Source organism: Daldinia childiae (assembly GCF_008694065.1).
Source record: "Daldinia childiae strain JS-1345 chromosome Unknown Scaffold9, whole genome shotgun sequence".
Taxonomy (NCBI): domain Eukaryota; kingdom Fungi; phylum Ascomycota; class Sordariomycetes; order Xylariales; family Hypoxylaceae; genus Daldinia; species Daldinia childiae.
The window spans coordinates 1,641,295-1,661,878 of record NW_022984650.1 but is presented as its reverse complement, the minus strand read 5'-3'; the positions used below and the strand labels follow the sequence as shown (position 1 = coordinate 1,661,878).

Genomic DNA, 20,584 nt, shown 5'->3' with positions numbered 1-20,584 from the left:
AACGGGAGTTACCTACTCACGAAGCCGCCTATCGATAATTGGTGGTGTTCAATGACCAATGCAGGTCATTCTAGCCGAGTATACATTCGGGACTAAATGGTCGCTTTAATCCTGATCATCCAACCGAAGTCCTTGGAAGTTCGGGGACGATTATTTGCTAATCATTGTTGAGTACCAGCCACAATGAACAACCGTACCGGACGTCGCGGACCGGAAAAGGATGATAAACGTATGCGCCGCTGTCGGGTCGAGGCATTATGAAGATGTCAAACAAGGGCTTATCACGGAGGTGATGTTTAGAAGGAGCAATATGTTCCGACTATTAATAACACCCCGGGAAGTTAATATATGCGTGGGAACGTGGACCGGGTGCAAGCGGCACAGGTTCGCCCTAAAAATAGTAAAGAAATATAGTGATCGCAGCTAAACAATGAGCACCTACCCTATTAACATTTCCCAATTAGATCGATATGAACTATTTAGGTACGGAAAATACATTCGTAGTTGAAGATTGCGGCTATAATTGAATCTAAGATTAGCGGCGATTGACATTTCTATTTTTAGGCCATAAGGGAGTAACTTCCAATATGTACCTTGTATACTGGAAAGTGCATGTGATAGGTAGGTAAGTGTACCTCTAGTAGGTAGGTACCGGACAGTCGGGTTATTGCGTTGTGAGATTGAATAATAAAGTCATCACGTGATAGCGTGTTCCCTATTGCCACCCCGCGATTCTTCTCGGCGCGTCACCAACCGTCTCATCCGTTAAATTTCATTGTATCTATGTCTATATCTATATCTTGACCTAAAGAAATCAACGAACATTCCGAATACAAAAGCAAATTCATATAATTGAGCCATGCCGCCGAAGAAAGGTACCGTAGCTAAGCCTTCTACTTTAGAGGCCACTAGCAAATCCCGTCGCAGATCTCATCGCATTAGCCTCAGTAGCAAGAAGAGTACATACTTTGAGGATAATGACAACTCAGATGAAGAGCTACCACCTCGTAAAATTGTGAAGACTGGCGCTAAGGGGAAACTCTCTAGACGTGGAAAGGCTACAGTAGAAGAATCGGATGACGAATTACAGTATGAAGATGTCAAAAATATATCTGAGGATGATGACCAAGATGCCGCGTTTGCTGAGGACAACTCTGAAAGTGAAGCGGAACAGCCTGTGGCACAGAGGCGAGGTCGTGGAAGACCCCCGAAAACCCAGACCGAGACTACAAAGAAGTCTAGTAAAAAGAGCCAGGATCTAGAAAGGACAAAGGCCACGGCAAAAGCTCAGAGTAAAACCAAGAGGGAAAAAGAGGCCGACTACGAAGAGCCAGTAGTGGATAAAGATAGCGATGACGATGATGATGACGATGACGATGACGAAAACCGCATTACTTTCATTCCAGGTACGAGTTTATCTTCTATTTCGGTGCTTTACTTCAACACATCGGAATGTTAATAGATAGCTTCGATTCTAATTAAAATACTACAGCAATCCAGTTAAGAGACACTGATGGTGTCGAATATGAGGATACCCGACTCCATAAAAACACTTTCTTATTCCTAGAAGATCTCAAAGCCAACAACCAACGGAGTTGGCTTAAATGTATGTATATTCTTTACAATCACGGACTCGTCTTGCAATCCCTGTTGCCCACATCTACTCTTTCCTTATCTAACGGGGTATAACTGCTTGTAGCGCACGATGGGGAATATAGAAGGTCCTTCAAAGATTGGGAATCATTCGTTGAGACTCTCACGGAAAAGATCATCGAGGCAGACGAGACTATTCCGTGGTTGCCGGTGAAAGATGTCATCTTCCGGATATACCGAGACGTCCGATTTAGTAAAGATCAAACTCCGTATAAGGTGTGTTTGCCCATTGCATTTTTCTAACTCTTCCCCCCGGAATAGGTCTCTATTCTAACAAGGGACATTCCGTATAAACAGCCCCACTACTCTGCGGCATGGTCACGGACTGGTCGAAAGGGCCCATACGCTTGCTATTACGTGCATGTCGAACCCGGCCGGTGTCTAGTAGGCGGAGGCGTATGGCATCCAGAGGCCGACGCGTTAGCCCGATTGCGCGCGAGCGTCGACGAGCGCCCCCATCGTATAAGTCGAGTCTTAACGAACCCTACGTTCCGAAAGACATTTCTACCCGAGGCAAAGTCCGGCAACGAAAAATCTGTGATAGCAGCGTTCGCGGCGAAGAATCAGGATAATGCGCTCAAGACGAAACCAAAGGTATGGTACCACTCCCCTACTTCTAATGACGTTCCGAGTATAGGTAGTATGCTCACCAAAGCAGGGCTTCCACCCGGACCATAAGTACATAGAGCTTCTCAAGCTGCGGAACTACACTATCAGCACGCAGATCGACGAGTCGGACCTTCTCGCCGACGACGCGCAGGAGAACGTTATGAGTGTCATTTCCGCCATGGTCGAATTTGTGAGTCGTATCCTTATTTCCTTTGACTTCCAAGTTTATACGGGATTATACGGGACTAACTGAGATACCAATGTAGGTTACGTTTCTCAATAGCGTCGTTAGGCCGGATCCCAACGCCGAGAGCGATTCCGATGAGGCCGACGGCGGGACGGAAGAGCAGGAAGATGACGAGGGAGATGATGAAGAAGAATAGTTTTTGAATTGCTTTAAATATGGGGGGGCGCTGTCCTAGATGTAAGTGATGAGGTATTAATAGTATTTATCTTATATTTTTTCGCGTCTTACATCGTATTTTCTCTACGATACGTGGGTGTTAGAATCACCACCAACTTGACTAGGTGTGGGTATCGTTTGCCATGTAGCTAAAGGATGCTGTGGGCTCCCGTCGCATTTCGGGTACCAGTAGGATAGAGGTAGGTATCTACTTGTGATAAGGAGCTACCTGTAGAAACTGCTGGGCTAAAGTTACTTGGTCGGGTAGTTGCAATTTCCTAAGCGTACATATTTAAAACCTGCCCTCCACGCAAAGTATCCCAAGACTTCGGTTCCCTAACAACCAGCAAGTGCCCTACCTCGAAACACAGTCTACCTACTTAAGTCGCGTCATACCTGAGAAACATCAACCACGTGAATCCGATGCCATTCACGGTCAGGTCTCAGTTCGTCTAGTGGTTAGGATACGGGCTTGTCACGCCTGTGACCGGGGTTCAATTCCCCGACTGAGAGTTCCTTTTTTTTTTCGTCTCCTATCTGTATAGGATTTCAATCATTTTCGCATTGCTGTCTCGGCGACTAGTATATATCAAATACCCTCGCGCAAGTGACAGAAACTTGCATTTTTCCCTGGCAGTTCAAGTACTGCGGGCAACCATACCCTTCAGGTACTTATATGTCTTACAACCTGGAATTGTATCCCTTCTGATTAAAATCTTTTCCATCCAAATTCCTCAATCTCGATAGTAATCATCAATCGACTTTTATCTATTAAATCAGTCCAACATCCCCGTCGATAAACTAGGCGGCAGATCCTCTTCTTTCGTTCCCCAATCGCTCTCTGTGGATCCCAATACGAACTCCAGCGTGCCTCCATTCACGAAGAAATCATGCGTGATCCAATTTCGGGTATATGGCTTCCCGTCTAACCTAGCACTTTGAATGTAGATATTGCGATATTGCGGAGCGTCGAATCCGCCGACGTTTCGCAGTATCGCCGGTTTCCCCGATGGTGTTTGGATACTGACCTGCCGGAACATGGGTGCTGTAAGCAGATACACGTTCTGGCCAGCTACTGGATAGAATCCCATGAACGCGAACGCCGTAAAGGCTCCCATGGCACAGTCGTCGTTCCCGGGGATCCCGTTGATGCTATTGTTGAACTGCCCTGGGATGTACTGGTGCAGCCAGTAATTGCTGCGACCGGGCCGTCCGCCGTAATGGAATTGAAACGTCGTTAGAAAGTTGGGCTCGTTTCCCATGTAATTGATACCCGACGAGTGGAAATAATCGAGTCGATCGATGAAAGTCTCATGCCCTCCTAACGCCTCTATAAGCGCGGCCATGTCTTGTGGTACGTAAAATGTGTACAGCCACGGGCTCCCTTCGTATGTTTCGTACTGCGTGTCAAAATAACAACTATGCTGTTGATATATGGGACTGCAAAGTCGCGTGTTCTAATACGCGGGTTGGAGTCAGCAATGTCCTATTTTAAGTAGATATAAAACGGTCGGAAGTAGTGATTCGGAATTTCACTTAAAGATGAATATCAGGAGAAGAAATCTTGGATACTAACTTGATATCGCCAGGTACCATTCCGGAACCGTGGTTGTAAAAAACCCTTAAATGGCGACATTTGCACATTCCCGGCTTCGTCACGATGCCGGTCCTCCTGCTCCGGGTTGAATAGATTCTTCCAGTTCCGACTGCGCTGCAGATATTTGGTCTCGTCGTTCTTATGGCCGAGCCCCCGTGCCATTAACGCGATCACGAAGTCGTCATACGCGTATTCAACCGTTCGTGAAATGCCTCGACTCATGGGCCCCGTCCCATTTTTGTCGTGGTCATCGTATGGTACGTAGCCCAGCGTGTGCCAGCTCACGAGACTGCCGCGACCAGTTGTAGACCAGTCTTTCGGCTCCACCTCCGCATCGGAGACGACGGCCTCGTAGCCAAGATTCCAGTCGATACCTTGTGTGAGGTTTTTAATAAAGGCATCTGCGAGAACCACGTCGGCGTTTGAGCCTCCCTGTGTATAACCTTTGCTAAAACTCATGCGACAATCTGGCAGCTTTCCTTCGTGCTTATACGTGTCAATCAGCGATCTCACCATTTTCGTTTGGATCGTGGGGTCAATTATGGTAAGGAGTGGGTGTTGTGCGCGAAATGAATCCCATATGCAATAAAAAGAGTCATAATACGGCTCGTCAGATTTCCAGAGCTGGTTTTCGCCCGTGTAATCTTGAGGCGAGATCAGTGCGCGGTAGAGCCCCGACCAAAATGTAGTAAGAAATTCGTGGCTCATACCCGAGGAATCAGGTTTGATCACGGATAACTTTTCCTTCCAGGCATTCTCAGCAGCCTTCACCACGTCCTCAAAGCCGAAGTCTGGAATTTCGACCTCTGCGTTGTGGCAGGCTTGTTCCACGGATATAAATGACAGTCCCACCCGGGCCATGATCTGGTCCGAGTGCGCGAAATGTATCCAAGCACCTGCCGAGCCGGAAGGGATGTAAAAATTACTTCCCAAATGACCCATAGCTTGAACTTCATCGGTCACGTTAGTTTGTAGGAAAATGCCCGTCTTGCGGATATCGGCGCCTCGGAAATCCGCACAGACATGTGCGGTGTACGCTCCGCTGCCAAACGACGGGCTAAACGACCCATTTCCTGTTATTCTTCCCGTTTCTGGATTTACTTGGATGTCACCTCCGGTTCGGGAGTTACCAAGATCCATTAAATCCAGCAGAACTAGAGGATTGGTAGGTACCATGACCTTATGTGACACTACCTCTGGAGTTTTGGGGAGGCTAAATCTGTAGAGCGTGGCGTGTTGGGTCGCCGTCATCTCCGCGTGGACCGAGTTATTGAGGCCAATAGCGAAGTACCCCGGGCGTGCCGTAGCGGACCCATCGATCCTCGGGACGCCTCTACCAATATATGTATATTTACACTGAGCGAAGTCATCCTCGGGACATCCTGGATGCACGAATAGAGGGAAATTTCCCAATGAAGGGCTCTATTGCAAGTTAGATTCATTCGAGAAATAGTATTCATCAACTCACCCCTCCAGTACCTGAATCGTGCAAGTGAGAGAAGCCTTGGATGTCGGAGTCGTCCGAGACAAATCCTGCGGCGATTTCTCCGCGATCACTCGAGTCCGCTACGGCCTTTGCCATGCCATACGGCAGGGTTGCGCCAGGGAAGACATGACCTAAAAGAGTGAACTTAGTTGCAAGCTCTTCAACGACATATTCCAAGTGATGTATGTACACAGGTAGGTACCTACCTCCGTTGACGGTGCCGATGAGGGGGTCTACGTATCGTAAAATGTCATCGCTAGATTTCCCCAATGAGCCCCTGAAAGTGCGCAAGAATGTATTCGGAGAATTCAACCTGGTAGTAGGGAGTAAGGCCCAGACTAGTAACGCGACCAAGGGTATGACGATGAGGAATCGTCGCCGCCGCGGGAGGCTCTTGAGAAACGGCATCATAGCGAATCGAGAATTACCCGCCGCCGGAGCTTCGCTCGCAGGGTCTAATTCACGCGTCGATTCTATATGACGACGCGGATGCAAGAGCCATTGGTACCAAGTCTTAGACCTTAATCTCCAAACAAATTCATGCACGTGTTAGCGAGCGCAAGGCTAAATTTCTGGTTTATTTTTTATTTTTATTATTTTCGTCTTTTCTTACCTTGAATCAGTCTGGGGTGAAGATGCATCCATCGGAACTCGAATGCAAATTCATCAGTTCCAGCTAGATATTCATAACGACCTTGCCTCGCCTCGCATAGGCAGACCCCGTCTACGATTGTGTAAACCGACCGTCTAGAACTTGGATTTGAAAGTCTTGGTTCGCAATCTTGGCAATTAGGAGAATTCGGCTGAATCGCATTTGGCTAGATTTCTTTTTCAGGGGTTACATCGGCACTTTAGCTTTAAGTAGGATAAGTAGGATCCATAGGGGGGGCACCGTGTCACTATTGGTTGGGTGCAATTGCAAACCGGAAAGGTTACACCGCACTGATTTGAGTAGGTGGCAATTTTTGGTATTATATGTTCAGAGATTCTAAGAACATTCGTTGTTGATAAAAGGAGCTTGCTCTTCCGCTTCAGTTTGACTTTATAAAGTACCTAAGGTACCTCCTAACCTAAGTGCCTTAAATATGATCATTATTTATCAGGACAGTGTAAAAACGCACTGTACATAACTACTTAAAAGTCAAAAATACACAGATATACCTCAGAATAAATAAGGGTCAAAGTTGAATCGTAACTTATTATAGGCTTTTCATACGAGAAGGCTATCTTAAGTGCGTACCTCGTAGTAACCCAACTATCTATAATCACCTTCCTCGTAAAGCAAAATTAGAGAACTCGGTTCGGTGCATCAACTACCCCTATTACACCGAATGTTAGCGGAGGTGGACTTGGCGGGGGGTCACCGACCGTAGAAACTTGTATGTATTATAATACTCATAACAGCGAGTAGGTATTATTACATTGTACACTTAAGGAATAAGTTATAATTGGAATTATAATTGTTTTAAGCCTTTTTATTACTAATGTTGAGTAGGGCATTAATTCTTTCTTTACGATATAATTAATGTAAAAGCGTTGACAATTGCAAATAGACGACGCAGCCCACATTTTGTTCTTGGTCCTAGCCACATAGATATCGAACTCAGTTATCCAGCATTATAAAATTAATTTTCCAACGTATTATTTTGGAAAAAAAAATCTACAAAATTTTGCTCTTTCATTGCTTTGATCTTTTATGACTGCTTTGGCATTATTCATGGCCTTAGGGGGATACCTGGGTTTGATATAGAGACATGTTGTTTGCACATGTTACTAATTATTGGAGTTATCGTGATATGATGATATTAGTATTCGATCCTTGGACTACTTTTCAGAATATTCGGTACGAAAGCTTTTAACTTTATCCGTAACTTGAACCCAGATAGGCTTATAGTTAAGTGCCTCCCAACAACTGAGTTGTTTTCTCATGTCTTCCTCGCGTCCTTACGCTTACCTAACACTCAGACGTACAATAGTTAGGGTGGTCCAATAGGAAGAAAGAAAAACTATAAGGTCTTCCATCATAAAGAACTTGACTTGAAGTAGGTCTATAGTGATCCTTCCATATATATATATTAGAGAAACGTTGAAGACATAGGGAATAGCACCATCACAGGCGACTTATCGACTTTTCATAGACTAAGTAATTTTTTTTGGTGCGATTCTTTATATACCATGCACTAATTATCCTAGTTACACAACTATGGGCCATATGAATATATATGTTTGATATCGTTCAGGGATTGATACGGATATAGGTGATTATATACCATTTAAGAAGTATTGCATCAGACTGCTGGTCAAGAATAACATATTGGATATGCCCACTATGGTAGCTGGACGGTGGATATTTTGGCATGCTCGTAAGTATTAAATTTACGTAAATGTTTGTTAGTAAAATATGTTAAAGGAGGAAAAAGTGCATGCTGCTAAGTATCTGGCATTCAGAAACATGTCATATGAACTGCGAAAAAAGAAAAGTCAAAAAAATTTTGGTCATCCAACCCGCCTCTTGGGAGGAGGTTCTTCGGATTTTCAGATTGAGTTCAACGGAAGCGATAACGGAGCCGTACCTTATACTCCAAATCATCTCGCAGAGAAGGTGTGAAAACAACTGAAAACCGTCAGAAACTTCGCCCACAGGGATTCGAACCCCGAATTCGTTCAAGTATGTATGGTGGTCCATTCAAACTGACTGTTGGCCCCTGACCGTTGGACCAACTCCTCAAGTGATTGTTCGGTTGGAAATTTAGATATAAAAGGCGCTGCACAAGGAGGGGTGGAAATTACGGCTGTTGCCTGTCGCCCGTTGCCAGTTGCCTGTTGTCTGGGGCATGTGGCGACGGAGTGTTCATGGCAACCGTCACTACAGTGGTGAGGCCATTCAGGCACGCTGTTTGTCAAGTGGGTATTTTTATTTGTACCTACCTTAGGTACCTGGGCATTCTTTACAATGGTATTTTGTATCAAGCTAGCATATGAGCTTGAGAGATGTTAACATGTACATCATAATAGCAATTTTTGCCCTTTTGGTTTATCTGCACATGAGGGTTCCCATATTATGTAGTGTTTTCACCTGGCTATCTGTATATTTTAGATACCTATTCATTATTACGATATGATTATGTATATCTACCTCATAGGAAGGCTATTTAGGTCGAAAAATCCTGCGAAACAGAATTTATCAACTCTAGATCTAGAGCGAGAAAGCGATGAGATAAAATCACGACTAACTGCTCTTCATTCAGTCACCACGACGCGGTTTCTGGGTTAATGGAGGTAAGTCAATAGTGATAACTTAGTCCTCCTACAATAAGTCAGACTACGTATAGTATTCTTGATAAAGCCTAAGGTGGATTGATCCTACTATGAGATGCTGATAATGTAGTGAATAATAGCTTCCAAAGGGATAGGGAGATAGAAAAGGGGGCGGGTCATGTCAGCCTTAAAAGTACCTAGGTACCCAGTTACTAGGTAGTTCAAATAAGACATGTAAGTCTAAATAATTTATTTAAGGATAGTTAGGATACAAAACGTGATGTAATTTGCGGTTAACATAAGAAAATGTTTCCCCTTTATAACGGTCCAATATCGTCATATTTAGAAAAGGAGGTAAATGAGTGTGATAATATACCGCAACTTGAAATACCTTTTCTTATAACAAGTAATGAGTCTTATGGTCTTGTTTCTATCATCAGGGGCCCGCTATCGATGATCCATCTTAACGAGTTTCTCAAAGGCCTCATCAGTTTCATCATCTAGGTCACCTCCACCATCTGGCAATGATGCTCGCAGTCGCCTAGCTTCTATTCGTTGTATTTCCGATTCCTCTTGTCTTGCAGGGTCCATTCCTAATGCTTTTGAGTGGATGTGCACGCACCGAGCGAGGATACCCGTTGGTACATTCACAAGTTTCCCGATAGCTGTCGCCTTTGCTGTTTCCTCTCTTTAAACTTCGTTAATATATGGTATCCCCTAAATAATTTCTTTTCGATTTTCTTACATGGCTTCATCGAGACGACCTTGTTTCATTGCCACCTGGCCTACACGATATGCACAATAAGAACTGAGCCAGCTGAAGCGGGCAGCAGTCCCAGATGTTTCTAGCAAGTGCTTAGCTGTCTCGGCATGTTTGTTTGCTTCGTCAAGGTTATCCATTCTGATTTGAAGCGAAGTAAAAGCAAGATGGGCACTAGACAGAATTGTGTAAGTAAGGAAGTTGCTTCGTTTTAGGCGAGATAACATACTAAACTTGTATATACCAACTCTGTAGTCGATTTGCAACTTTCAACGCATGACTTAGAATATTTTCGGCTTCCTCGTATCTGCCCATGCAATAGTAGTTACGCGAAATATTATAGCACCATACTAGCTTTCTCGAGGGGTTCTCCTCGTCTGGGCCTTCGTAAATCTTTCCGGCTTTTAATAGCCACTCTAAACCTTCTTCATAACGTCCTTGAGCACCGGTGGCCATTCCAAGGCCACTATACGCAAGAGATACGAGCAGGTCATTTGGGGGAAGCAACTCCAAGCGAATACGAAGACTTTCAGCCATTTCAAATTCCGATTTTATGAATTCGGAAGTACAGAAATGACGTAGGCATTTCAAATATTGTAACAGTGCCCAAAGTAGCCTGTCCTGGTTTACCTCTGAACATTTGTGAAATGCCGAATCAGCAGTATTAAGTAACTCCGGAATGACGTTAACCGTATCGTTGTCGTGTATCGCACTATTAGACAGTTAGTCTATTTTATTACTTATTATCAAGATGCGGTTAACTTACTAAGACGAGTTAGTAAGAAGTCTTACAAAATCCTCGTTTGGTTTTAGAGGTTTTGGTTTAGTTTGAGAGTCATTGTAGTTTTTTACAAGTGACAGAACTTGGGGAATGTACTTCTCATACAAGATCCATTCGTCATTGTCAAATCTACTTGATCGTTGAGACGGAATCTTTTCAAGCAATAACTTTACGGCTACCTCAAACTCTTTTTGGGGGTTTTCTAATTTAGCCCGGTATCCTGCTTGTACTAATCGATGGACTCGGAAGCTTCTTTGCTGGATATTCCTTCTAACTAGAGAGTGGCGAGTTAGCTCTTCAATGGCGTCGCCTAGGCTGTATTTTATTAACACGTATAAAGCCGTTTAAAACAAGCACTCCATACCATAAATCATCTGTGCAAAAGGACAATATTTCCGGCAATCTATCGGGTTGTGCAGCCTTGAAAATATCTGCGGGAACATCGTCGGCAGCGAGGAAACTCAAAATGCCAAGACAAGCGCGAGCTTGATTTCCTAGAGTTGCGAAGGAAATTTCCCATACCGTATCTAAGGCGTGTGGGTAGCGCAAATACTTATAGCCGTTCTTCTTCTGTGTATGTAAGCGATAGTCATACTTGATGTACGCGAGATAGAATTCAGAGATTGACAAGCTCCTTGCGTTTATAAAAGCAGCCATTTGGTTGAGAGCAAGTGGCAAGCCACCTAATACCTCCGCGACAAGTCGTGCTGCTTCTAGCTCCCCATCAACACGTTGCCTGCCGAGTGCCATGTGAAGTAAAAACTCAGAACCTTCTTCATAACTAAATTCGTTCACTTCAAGCCCAGTGTCAATAGGAAGAGAAGCAACAAGAACATCTCTGGTAGTCACTAGAACGGCACCATGTTTGGAAGCAGGCCAGCAATTCTCGAGGACGCTATGGTCGTCGACATTATCGAATATGAGAAGCCATTTAGCAGCTATCGCATAGTTAAAATAGGTTAACAGGCGATAAGTTTTATCTCTTACATGTGTTCTGTAACCAGTCTAGTACCAGTATCATATTTTGCTGGTTTGCTTGGGGTACGGCCCTCGGAAGTTTAAGAGCGTCGATGGCAATGCGACTAAAGTCTTGTTGGATGGTATATGTGTTTTCGGCAGATATCCAGAATACTGCGTCGAGATCATCCAGTCTTTGATAGGCATAGGCAAGTGCAATTTGTGTTTTGCCGATGCCACCAAGACCATATAGTGCCACGGAAGAAAGGCGAGTACTTGTGTCTGCTGGCCTAAGATAATCTTCTACCTGGCATAGGATATCATGACGACCATAAAATAGTCGGTTTTCCGCTATAGGGAGAGTATTGCACGGTATTGACCCACTTTCTTGTGGTTGAGTCTTCAACGAAAGTATGCTCTGTAGGAGCATTTGGGACGCTTGTCTCTCTGCTAGTTTTGCTACTTTTTTAATACGCCTTACAGCTTCGGTGATGTTTTGGTAGGCCGCATTATAAATGTCTGTCAGATCATCAATTGCGCTTTTGTTGAGAAAACCTGTCGGGTCAGCCGGTTAGCTTACCTTGTTGAAGGAAACGCTCGCGAAATATGACGTACTTTCGTGCCCCTGACCCTTATTTCGAAATGTCATGATGATATTAATCCAAAGGATTACAATCTCCCTATTTAGCTCTATTATATCATTCCTAACCTTTTCAGAATCTGTGATTCTCTGGTAACAGTCGTTAGAATCCTGCAGTTTGCGACCAATATTTTCTAACCATCTCGTAATATTATTGAGTGGATTTGTTTCTCCTGTGCTTTCTAGAGCAAGCTACTCGGTAGACATCAGTATCACACTCCCAGATAATCTTAGTTACTTATGTATTTTTCTTGCCTTGAAGACTAAGGACAACAGTCCCCACATCATGGATGTGTCAACAGGATGGTCCATCATGTCTACGAAAATTCGGGCAAATGTTTCGTAATGATCTAATGTAGGAAGTAGTAGAGTAATTGCAATCTTTGAAGGTCCATTGGGGTGCTCGTTTCGCAGCCTTCGTAACTCATCTCGGAAGTCTTCGAGAGAATTGACCTCCAAGGCACGCTCGTAGTCACGTCGCTCTAGGTTCTTTTCGCACTCCTTTATTGCCTCATTCCAAGACTCTATATAAATTTCATCACTAATGCGCATATAATGTATTAGCATCTGTAGCTCCTTGATCTATATCCTAAGGTATCAATGGTGGACTCACTACTCGGCCATACTATTGGTAGTACTAGAGAGGATAGTAGGGAGTTGCATGGTGTCATTGTAGGAATGTCCTTGAAAAGGGGGTAGTTTGTAGAGAATTCGTTTGGATTGGCAAAAATAAGGAATGATCTCTTGGGGAGGGAGATAAAGAGCCTCATCAATCTTTTCTTAAGACTATCGGTTATACTTTATGCAACCTACTCCAAAGCCTGCTTCTCCATATGTATCAATCGGCATGCGCATGATTAGGTGCATTTATGAATTTTACCGGTCAGCTTCAGCCAGTCCAACAGCCTGCTTTTTGTGTAACCACACACTATAAAGGTTGCATGCTACAGAATAATAATCATTTTAGACTAGTTCTTAATTTGAAGCCCATATCCGAAATCATCTGAACTCTGTGTATTGCATGGTTTCACCCGGCATCAGCAACTTAGTTATCCACGAATAATAGCCAGTATGGGATACAACACCCTTCCTAGAATTAAACAGCGTACAGAAAATATTCCTAATGGATTCGACTGCATGACCTCTAATAAAATAAGAGTATCGTTTATTGGAAAATGTCTCGGGAAAGGCAGGCTTTATAATGATGTAAAAATGTTTCTAGATATAACGGAAGCCCGGATGAGGGATTACGAAATGGCTACATCCGAACTGTTTAACGTCATCTGGACAGCTCGGGCCGATCAACCTTACATTATAGAACGACAGTTTGAAATATCCGATATGATCCTCAGCTTAATCAAATCTTCAACCGCCCAGACGACGATTGACGATATTGTAGAACAACTGTTCGATGATTTCAAAACTCCTGAGCTGGATGTTAAAACCTATAAAAATACGATGCGACATTTTGTATTTGCTGTTATCGGCTGGTCTACTTTACTATACACACCAGTATTCACAACGGCTGATGCTGACTTCGAGATTGCGGAAATTCAGTCAGGGCGAAGTCAAGAAAAGAAGTCTATTATACCTATCGAGGACTCGTCACGGAGGCCCATCGGAGCCATGCTCGGTAGCCATGAACTTATCCCAATAACTTGTCAAAAGATTACAAGGTTACCGCAAGACTTACCGAATCTTCTTGTTACTCATTTGAATCTTTACTCCCTATCTCGATTAGGTGGCGTTACAATTATTTGGGTTGATGATCTCTCGAAGCATTGCGAATTCAATCGGTATAGTAAAGAGAAAGGGTTGAAACTATTTCGTCTGCCTTCACTCTGTGCTAAAATATGCCTGAGTGAGGATAGTGAGACTTTGATCGACCGGTAAGATCGTTGACACCATAAATTTTGAATAGAATCGCGCTAACAATCTCACGTCATATATAGCCTATTCAAGAGTCACATCTGTCGAAAGAACTGCCAATTCAACATCAAATCTGTTGGGAAATCATATTTGGCCGAAGTCTTACTAAGTTATCGTTTACTATTCGGACAACATTCCCATGCTCGCAAGCTATTTCGTGAACGGGAACTCGAAAGTGCGAAGTGGAATGGGTCCTTGGACCCCTTACTTGGCGTACTCTGCGGAAATAAAGATTTAGATAATTCTACTGGAATTTTTGAACTCCTTCATGAGCGTAACGTCTACAATGTACAAGACAGCTTTCCTCATTTAGGGCCGCGACTCACCGAGCTGGCGGACTATATTTCTGGTCAAGAACCGAACGACTTCTTTGAAGTATGGAACGATCGAAGAAATCCCGAAAGGCTTCTTACCCTGAAGGCTGCTATAGGAATAGGTGTGGCTACGGTTATCTTAGGTATTCTTCAAGTCCTACTGGGAATCGCGCAGTTAGTAGTATCAATTTATAGATAGGAGTAAATGTAGATAGAATTAGATCGCTATATCAGCTATGCATAGCAGAACGAGTGACAAATCGGATAGATAATTCCTATAAGTCCCAACATAGGTAGTCTTCATCCCTAGTGATTAAAACAAAGTCATATCCCCATGGAGTTAGGCTTAACTCGGCGACATTGTAGGCGAAACAATACAATCTGCTGAACGCATTCCGCTATGTCCATCACAGAAACTAAAGAATTCAATATAACCAAAACAACTTCATCTTTCAGCTCCAGTGTTCAATCTGTGACGTCAGCATATGTATCAGAGAGACTATATGGCAGTATAGACACACCTGAATAGGGTTATCAACCTCGTGTGCCTGCGCCTGCGCCAGTGCCAGCAAGATAGATCTTGCCACCACGGACGAGAGTTCTCGCCATCTCAGGCTGCTGATGGTTGTCATTGGGGCAGGGTGGGAAGGCGAGGTGTGATTGTGCACGCCAGGTTTGAGGCTTGTATTGAATTGGAGGATATCCAGAACGATCCATTACAGTCCGCATGTCAAAGTCGCGGTCGAGGCGGAGCAGGTTAAGGACTTCGGGGTCCTTGATCTGAAGCGGGCTCCCGGACATTTTCAGAGTCAGGTTGATGGAGTTAAGCAAGTAAAACAGTAACGGACTAGAGATGTGCTGTATAATTCTGTACCAAGTCTGAAAATAGGCGGGAACAGGGCGCTATTTGTGCCCCATTTGTGCCCCATCAAAACCTCATATGATGGACTCTGCTCGAGCTATAGAGATTTCTCACACTCAGTTCTGCTAAAATCATATAACTATATGCGTGCTTACCATCCCTCATGATCCATCTCCATGATGAAGGATGCCGGTTTCATTTCGTTTCTATGCGTCAAAGGTAAAGTGCACGTACGATGGTACCGATATTGTCCGAGTGGCTGTAGGCGGACGTGACTATCAGAAGATAAGGTTGAGGCTCTGCTTTCCAGCCTCCAGGTAAGACAACCTACGTAAGTATGTGTCGATATACGGTAGCCAACCAACTACAAAATATTGTAAGCTTAGTGACGGGCGTATGAGTTGCGGCCTAATGCTACCTAATAGTTGCAGTTAGCCCCATCCAAGAACAGCCTTATGCTGGGTGTTGTGATTCATATTTACACTTGTTGTCCAATGTTGAATTGAGAAGAAGTTACACAACTCCAGCTGCTGATCTCTAGTGTATCTTTGTGGTATGATCGATGGGGAAATGACCCCAGCAGCATATAGCGGAATGAAGATGTAAGAAAAAAGTAAAGCTCAATAATAAGCCGGGTTACTTAATTTAGACTCAGGTATTGTAGTTCTGGGGCGTATTTCCATGGGAATATGTGGTGCAATAAAGAATAGCACATTTAAACCTTCAGAATACCTATGATGATGTTGCCGCCTGTCTAAACACTGTTACAACCCAAGGCCCTAGGGCCTTGGAGAAGGTAGGGAACTAGAGGTGGATCATCGATTCAACCTATCACGGAATAACCTCGGATGAGTACGTAAAAGGGGGCTCTTGTGTTGCTTTATTAGATTCACAGAGTAAGATAGAGCAACAATGGGAACCTAACGGAAAGGAATGAATATAGGACATGAGGATCTCCTTATATACCTATCTAGGTAGTTATTCTATAACTATCAATTTAAACCTAGTATCTAACATATACTACGAGAAAGGTCTCCAAACCTTTCTAACGAATACTTAAGAATTACTTATTTACCACCTTAACTCGTACTATTACTGTTAACCAAATATTAAAACTTACGCTGAACTATACTTGAACGCACATAAGTATAGGTTTGTCACTGTCAGGGGGTTTATACCCAGGTGATTCATGTCATACATAGAGCAGCTGACATAGAGTGAGTGTCTAGGCTAGGTAGACCAGAAGGTATAGTATATTGATCTAGTAATGCCTAGATTCTACTCCCTTTCGAGGGCGCTACGCGCCCTTATACAGTAGATAGACCCCTGTAGGCCCCTTTACGCACTTATACCCTAACAGTCACAAGTACTTGTGTAATAATATGCATTTGTGTAACTCCATAAATCGATGAGAACTTATAGTATGCCTCAGGTAGCTGATTCAATTCAACATCTAATTTCATAGTATTCCCAACTCGTTTACTTCTGTCTTTGGCAAAACCCCGAACTTTTACAATATGAATGTGCCAAGGACCCTGGAGAGGCTTAGAGGCTCCGGTACTTCGCTCATGGTGTGTTTGTTGTAATGCAGGACAACTCCCTGTGAAGCCTCTAGTTGATCTATCATTGAACAGATGACTGAAATCGCAACTTGAACCCCATCTTCAATATCATCCTCTGTAGTTTTCAACCCTGCATGGTGCAAGAACAATGCCCGAGGGGTCTCACCCGCTTCGTACAGTGTAGCGAGCGAAGTGAAGTATATAAATTCACAATACAGCAGGCCAGCATCTGTAGAAGTCTCTGTTGGTATATTCTAGCGCCCTAGCCTTAGTAATTTCTTTTCGTTAATACGGAAGCCACTCACTGGAAGATCTTTGTGCAATCGTCTTGCAATACGGTCGACATCGAAGACGGGTGTTAGAACTTTGGGTATACCTTCCCATCTTCCCCCCTTTCCACCATTATACTTGGGTAACGGTACTCCGTCGTCACCAACCCAATCATAGCCGTCACGTCGTGCTCTTTTTTCAATCTGCCAAAAGTCGGCAAAATTCATTCCTAGATGAAGCATTGCATCAATGTATATCCTTTGGCCCTGTCTAGAGCCTGGTTCATAGACCTTCTTTTTACCGCTCCAAAGCTCTGGAATGAAGTCCATATCTGTGATCACATTTCTGAAGTCAATAGGGTACTTGATAATTTTAATGGGAATACGCCCCTCACGCTCAATTCGAGATGGTAGTTTGAGCTTGAGGTCTTGCGTTGGATTTGTTTCGTTTTCTTTGAACGGCTAGTAGCTAACAATGAGTACATATAGTTGTACAAGATACCTTATAAGATTGCTCTTTACTTACAGCACAGGCCGTGACAACTACTTTATATTCCTTTTCGCAAATCATGATTGTATTATCGCATAAATAGAAGGTGAAGCACGTATATTAAATGAATAAAAGTAATATTTTACGTAGAATTAGAGTCGATATTGCTAAACTATCTATATTGTATATATTTAATAAACGTCTTCCTTATATTTAAAAGATGGGTTGAAAGATAGCCCAGTTCAGGAAACCCGATCCTAATCATGAATCTGCACTTTCAAATACAATGCTAAATTGGGCATCTCAGAAGCAGGCCGTTTCGCCTAGGTTGTAGTATGAAGTGCATTTCACAGCCTCTTGAAAAGCAATTTAATACATTTTCAAGGTATCTTACACAAACTATCGACCGAAAAAGCAAGGCAAATACACCGTAGTACTTGTGAGGCTCAAAGTGATATTCAACATATGGAATAATCAAAACAGATAATGTAAATTAATCACACATTTGTAACCCACCTAAATAAGACAGCACGAATAAAGAACGCATGAATTAATTCACTCAATATAGACATAGAATCGGAAGACTCCCAGCTGGGCTTGTATCATTCGGAGATGCTACAGGATCCTAACCAATGATATCACCGACATTTAGACCGGCGAAAAAGAAAACCCCTCATTTTAAAACAGATCAGTAATACATGACTTATACCTATGCAGGGAAGCATTTTATTGGTTGTTTTTTATCTGATAATACACTCTTCCTTCCTAAATCATGATCCATGCGGCTCTGCTATCTTCTAATGATGTGCATAGGTATCTGCACATTCAGGTCAATATTTATTCAAATAATAAGACAGGGCGTCATATGCATTTCAATCCAATCCTTCGGGGCTGTGATTAACTAGGATTCCGACTAGAGGTACCTATGTATCTAAAGTCGAGAATGAGGCTCTGCTTTCAGTACCTCCAAGTTCTATCTAGTATCTGAGGGTTGATTTCCTTCTAGTTATATCTCCCTTTTTCTTTGAATATCTCGTAGTAAGTGATGGAATGCAGCATTTCCCAGCCTCCACTCGCCCACCCGCCCACTCTTAAATTAAATATAGTTGCAGAAGCTAAAATGCAGACTACTATTGATTTCATCGCTGATATTCCTCTATACAGTGAAGAGAAGCCTTTTTTTCTCCATCCTTCAGCAACTGCTAAAGTCGGTCTTGACGCCATTGATACAACAAATGTCGAATGGGAGAATAAACCAGTAACCGTGCATAGTATGCGCAATGACAACGATATCAGTTTGGATAGAAATGGATTCTGCTACGTCGAGCATGAGTCTAAATATGTCCCAAGTCTTGGGGTAGACATTGAACTGATGAAAAAGTACCGTGCTGAGAACGAGGAGTTGCTGCGGTCTTTCTTCAAAGCAGATTTTGTTCATTGCTATGATTACAAAGTGAGTATTCTGATAGTATGTTTATGATAAAATGGAAAAAGTTCGGAGTTACCAGAGATTGTGATAACTTCGTATATCAGCAGTTTAGATTGTTGCTAACAACACTTCAAGATGCGTAAAAATGCTCCTATGGTTCTCGAAAACTATGACCCAAGTGATCCACTTCTGGTGGAGCAAGTTGCTGTGGGCGCACATGGTAAGACTTCTATAAAGCTTATTATACACTGACCTAACTTCATATAGTCGGTTCGTAATTTGACATAAATATGGCTGGTGTGTTCTCATCATATTTAGACATATCTCTGGATACTGTACCGCGGCTCCTGAAGAACGTTCTCAATGAGGAGCAGCTCCAAACTTTCTTCCAGCCTGGCTACCGTTTTAGATTAATCAAGTAAGTGGCCCTTCATGATGACGATCGCAATAATCACTAATCTTTTCTTATAGCACGTGGCGTCCTATTTTACCTGAATGCGAGGACCGCCCTCTTGCATTGTGTGACTACAGCTCGATCGACGTAAATGACCTCGTTGCCACCGACAGAGTGTACCCTGATTGGACTCAAGAGATATACTATTTGAAATATAACAAGGAGCAGCATTGGTATTGGTTGCCTAACCAAACGTCTAAGGAGCCTTTTCTATTCTTAACCTATGACAGCCATTCAGGTTCAAATGCCAGATGTAAGTGCGATTATACCAATATTCAAAAGCCTGATTTCTACTAACATCTAGCTTCAGACTGTCCACATGTATCCGTAGAAAATTCGATGGCGACACAGCAAGCGCCCCCGCGTGAGAGCGTCGAGACACGGACTTTGGTCATTACGAAACTGTGAATAAGGTCTAAATATCTTCGTAAATTTTGGCTACAGATGGAATGATTGTATAAGAAATAGAAATGTAAAATTTTCAGAGAAATTTTAATTCAATAATTCAAACATGTGGTTCCATGACCATCATTTTTTCATCTTTACGAGATGGCTAGATGCTAGGACTATAATTTTACCGATTTCCAATGCAAATCTTACTCGCTGACCGGAAAGCAGCCAGGCAGCCCCCAGCGAAAATTAAAGGCCCAGTCTTGGCATTTAGCCCTTCTTAAAGAATCAGCATTTACGCATATATGATTCCACCGTTTTTGAGGTAATAAATTATAAAAATTACCCATAATGATAATAAAGGCTAAGGAGCTAATATATAATTTTTTTCCTTTTTTAACCCTGTTTTTCATGCTTATTTTGAATATATTATATGGTGTTGTTTTGGAGGGAGAATGCCAAGACTGGGCCTTTAATTTTCGCTACTGACTGCCAGGATCCCAAAGCAAAGCGAATAGCTGTTTGCCGGACGGAATAGGATTGCCGGCAGTCGGAGGGCACGTGCGGCAGAGGTGGGTATCTGGGTCCGGGGTCAGCCATGAGGAGACGGGAAATGTGGTAGGGGATATTTTACCCCTGGCTTCCTAGATTCGGGGTCTCGGAACGGGGGTTCCCGGCAGTGTGTGATTGATATCCAATCATATAATTGCCGTTTACTCTATACAATGATTTCGTAATGCT

At 43.2% G+C, this 20,584-nt stretch overlaps 3 protein-coding genes across 3 annotated transcripts; 2 read left to right on the top strand and 1 right to left on the bottom strand.

Annotated features, from left to right (window-relative positions):
- Positions 1–859: 859 nt before the first annotated feature.
- GL218_07644 (uncharacterized protein) lies at positions 860–2,645 on the top strand (the record flags this gene model as incomplete). The annotated part of the gene is made up of 6 exons (XM_033584408.1): positions 860–1,406; positions 1,493–1,606; positions 1,700–1,869; positions 1,951–2,247; positions 2,291–2,452; positions 2,529–2,645. The coding sequence occupies 6 exons, from the start codon at positions 860–862 to the stop codon at positions 2,643–2,645; spliced, it is 1,407 nt and encodes a 468-aa protein (XP_033432545.1).
- Positions 2,646–3,441: 796 nt separating this feature from the next.
- Positions 3,442–12,153, bottom strand: GL218_07643 (uncharacterized protein; the record flags this gene model as incomplete). Its single annotated transcript, XM_033584407.1, has 7 exons — positions 3,442–4,122; positions 4,242–5,684; positions 5,731–5,879; positions 5,955–6,268; positions 10,912–11,485; positions 11,535–12,059; positions 12,120–12,153. 7 exons carry the CDS (start codon positions 12,151–12,153, stop codon positions 3,442–3,444), a joined length of 3,720 nt encoding a protein of 1,239 aa, XP_033432538.1.
- A 7,136-nt stretch (positions 12,154–19,289) lies between these two features.
- Positions 19,290–19,861, top strand: GL218_07642 (uncharacterized protein; the record flags this gene model as incomplete). The annotated part of the gene is made up of 3 exons (XM_033584406.1): positions 19,290–19,417; positions 19,471–19,706; positions 19,764–19,861. 3 exons carry the CDS (start codon positions 19,290–19,292, stop codon positions 19,859–19,861), a joined length of 462 nt encoding a protein of 153 aa, XP_033432539.1.
- Positions 19,862–20,584: the final 723 nt, after the last annotated feature.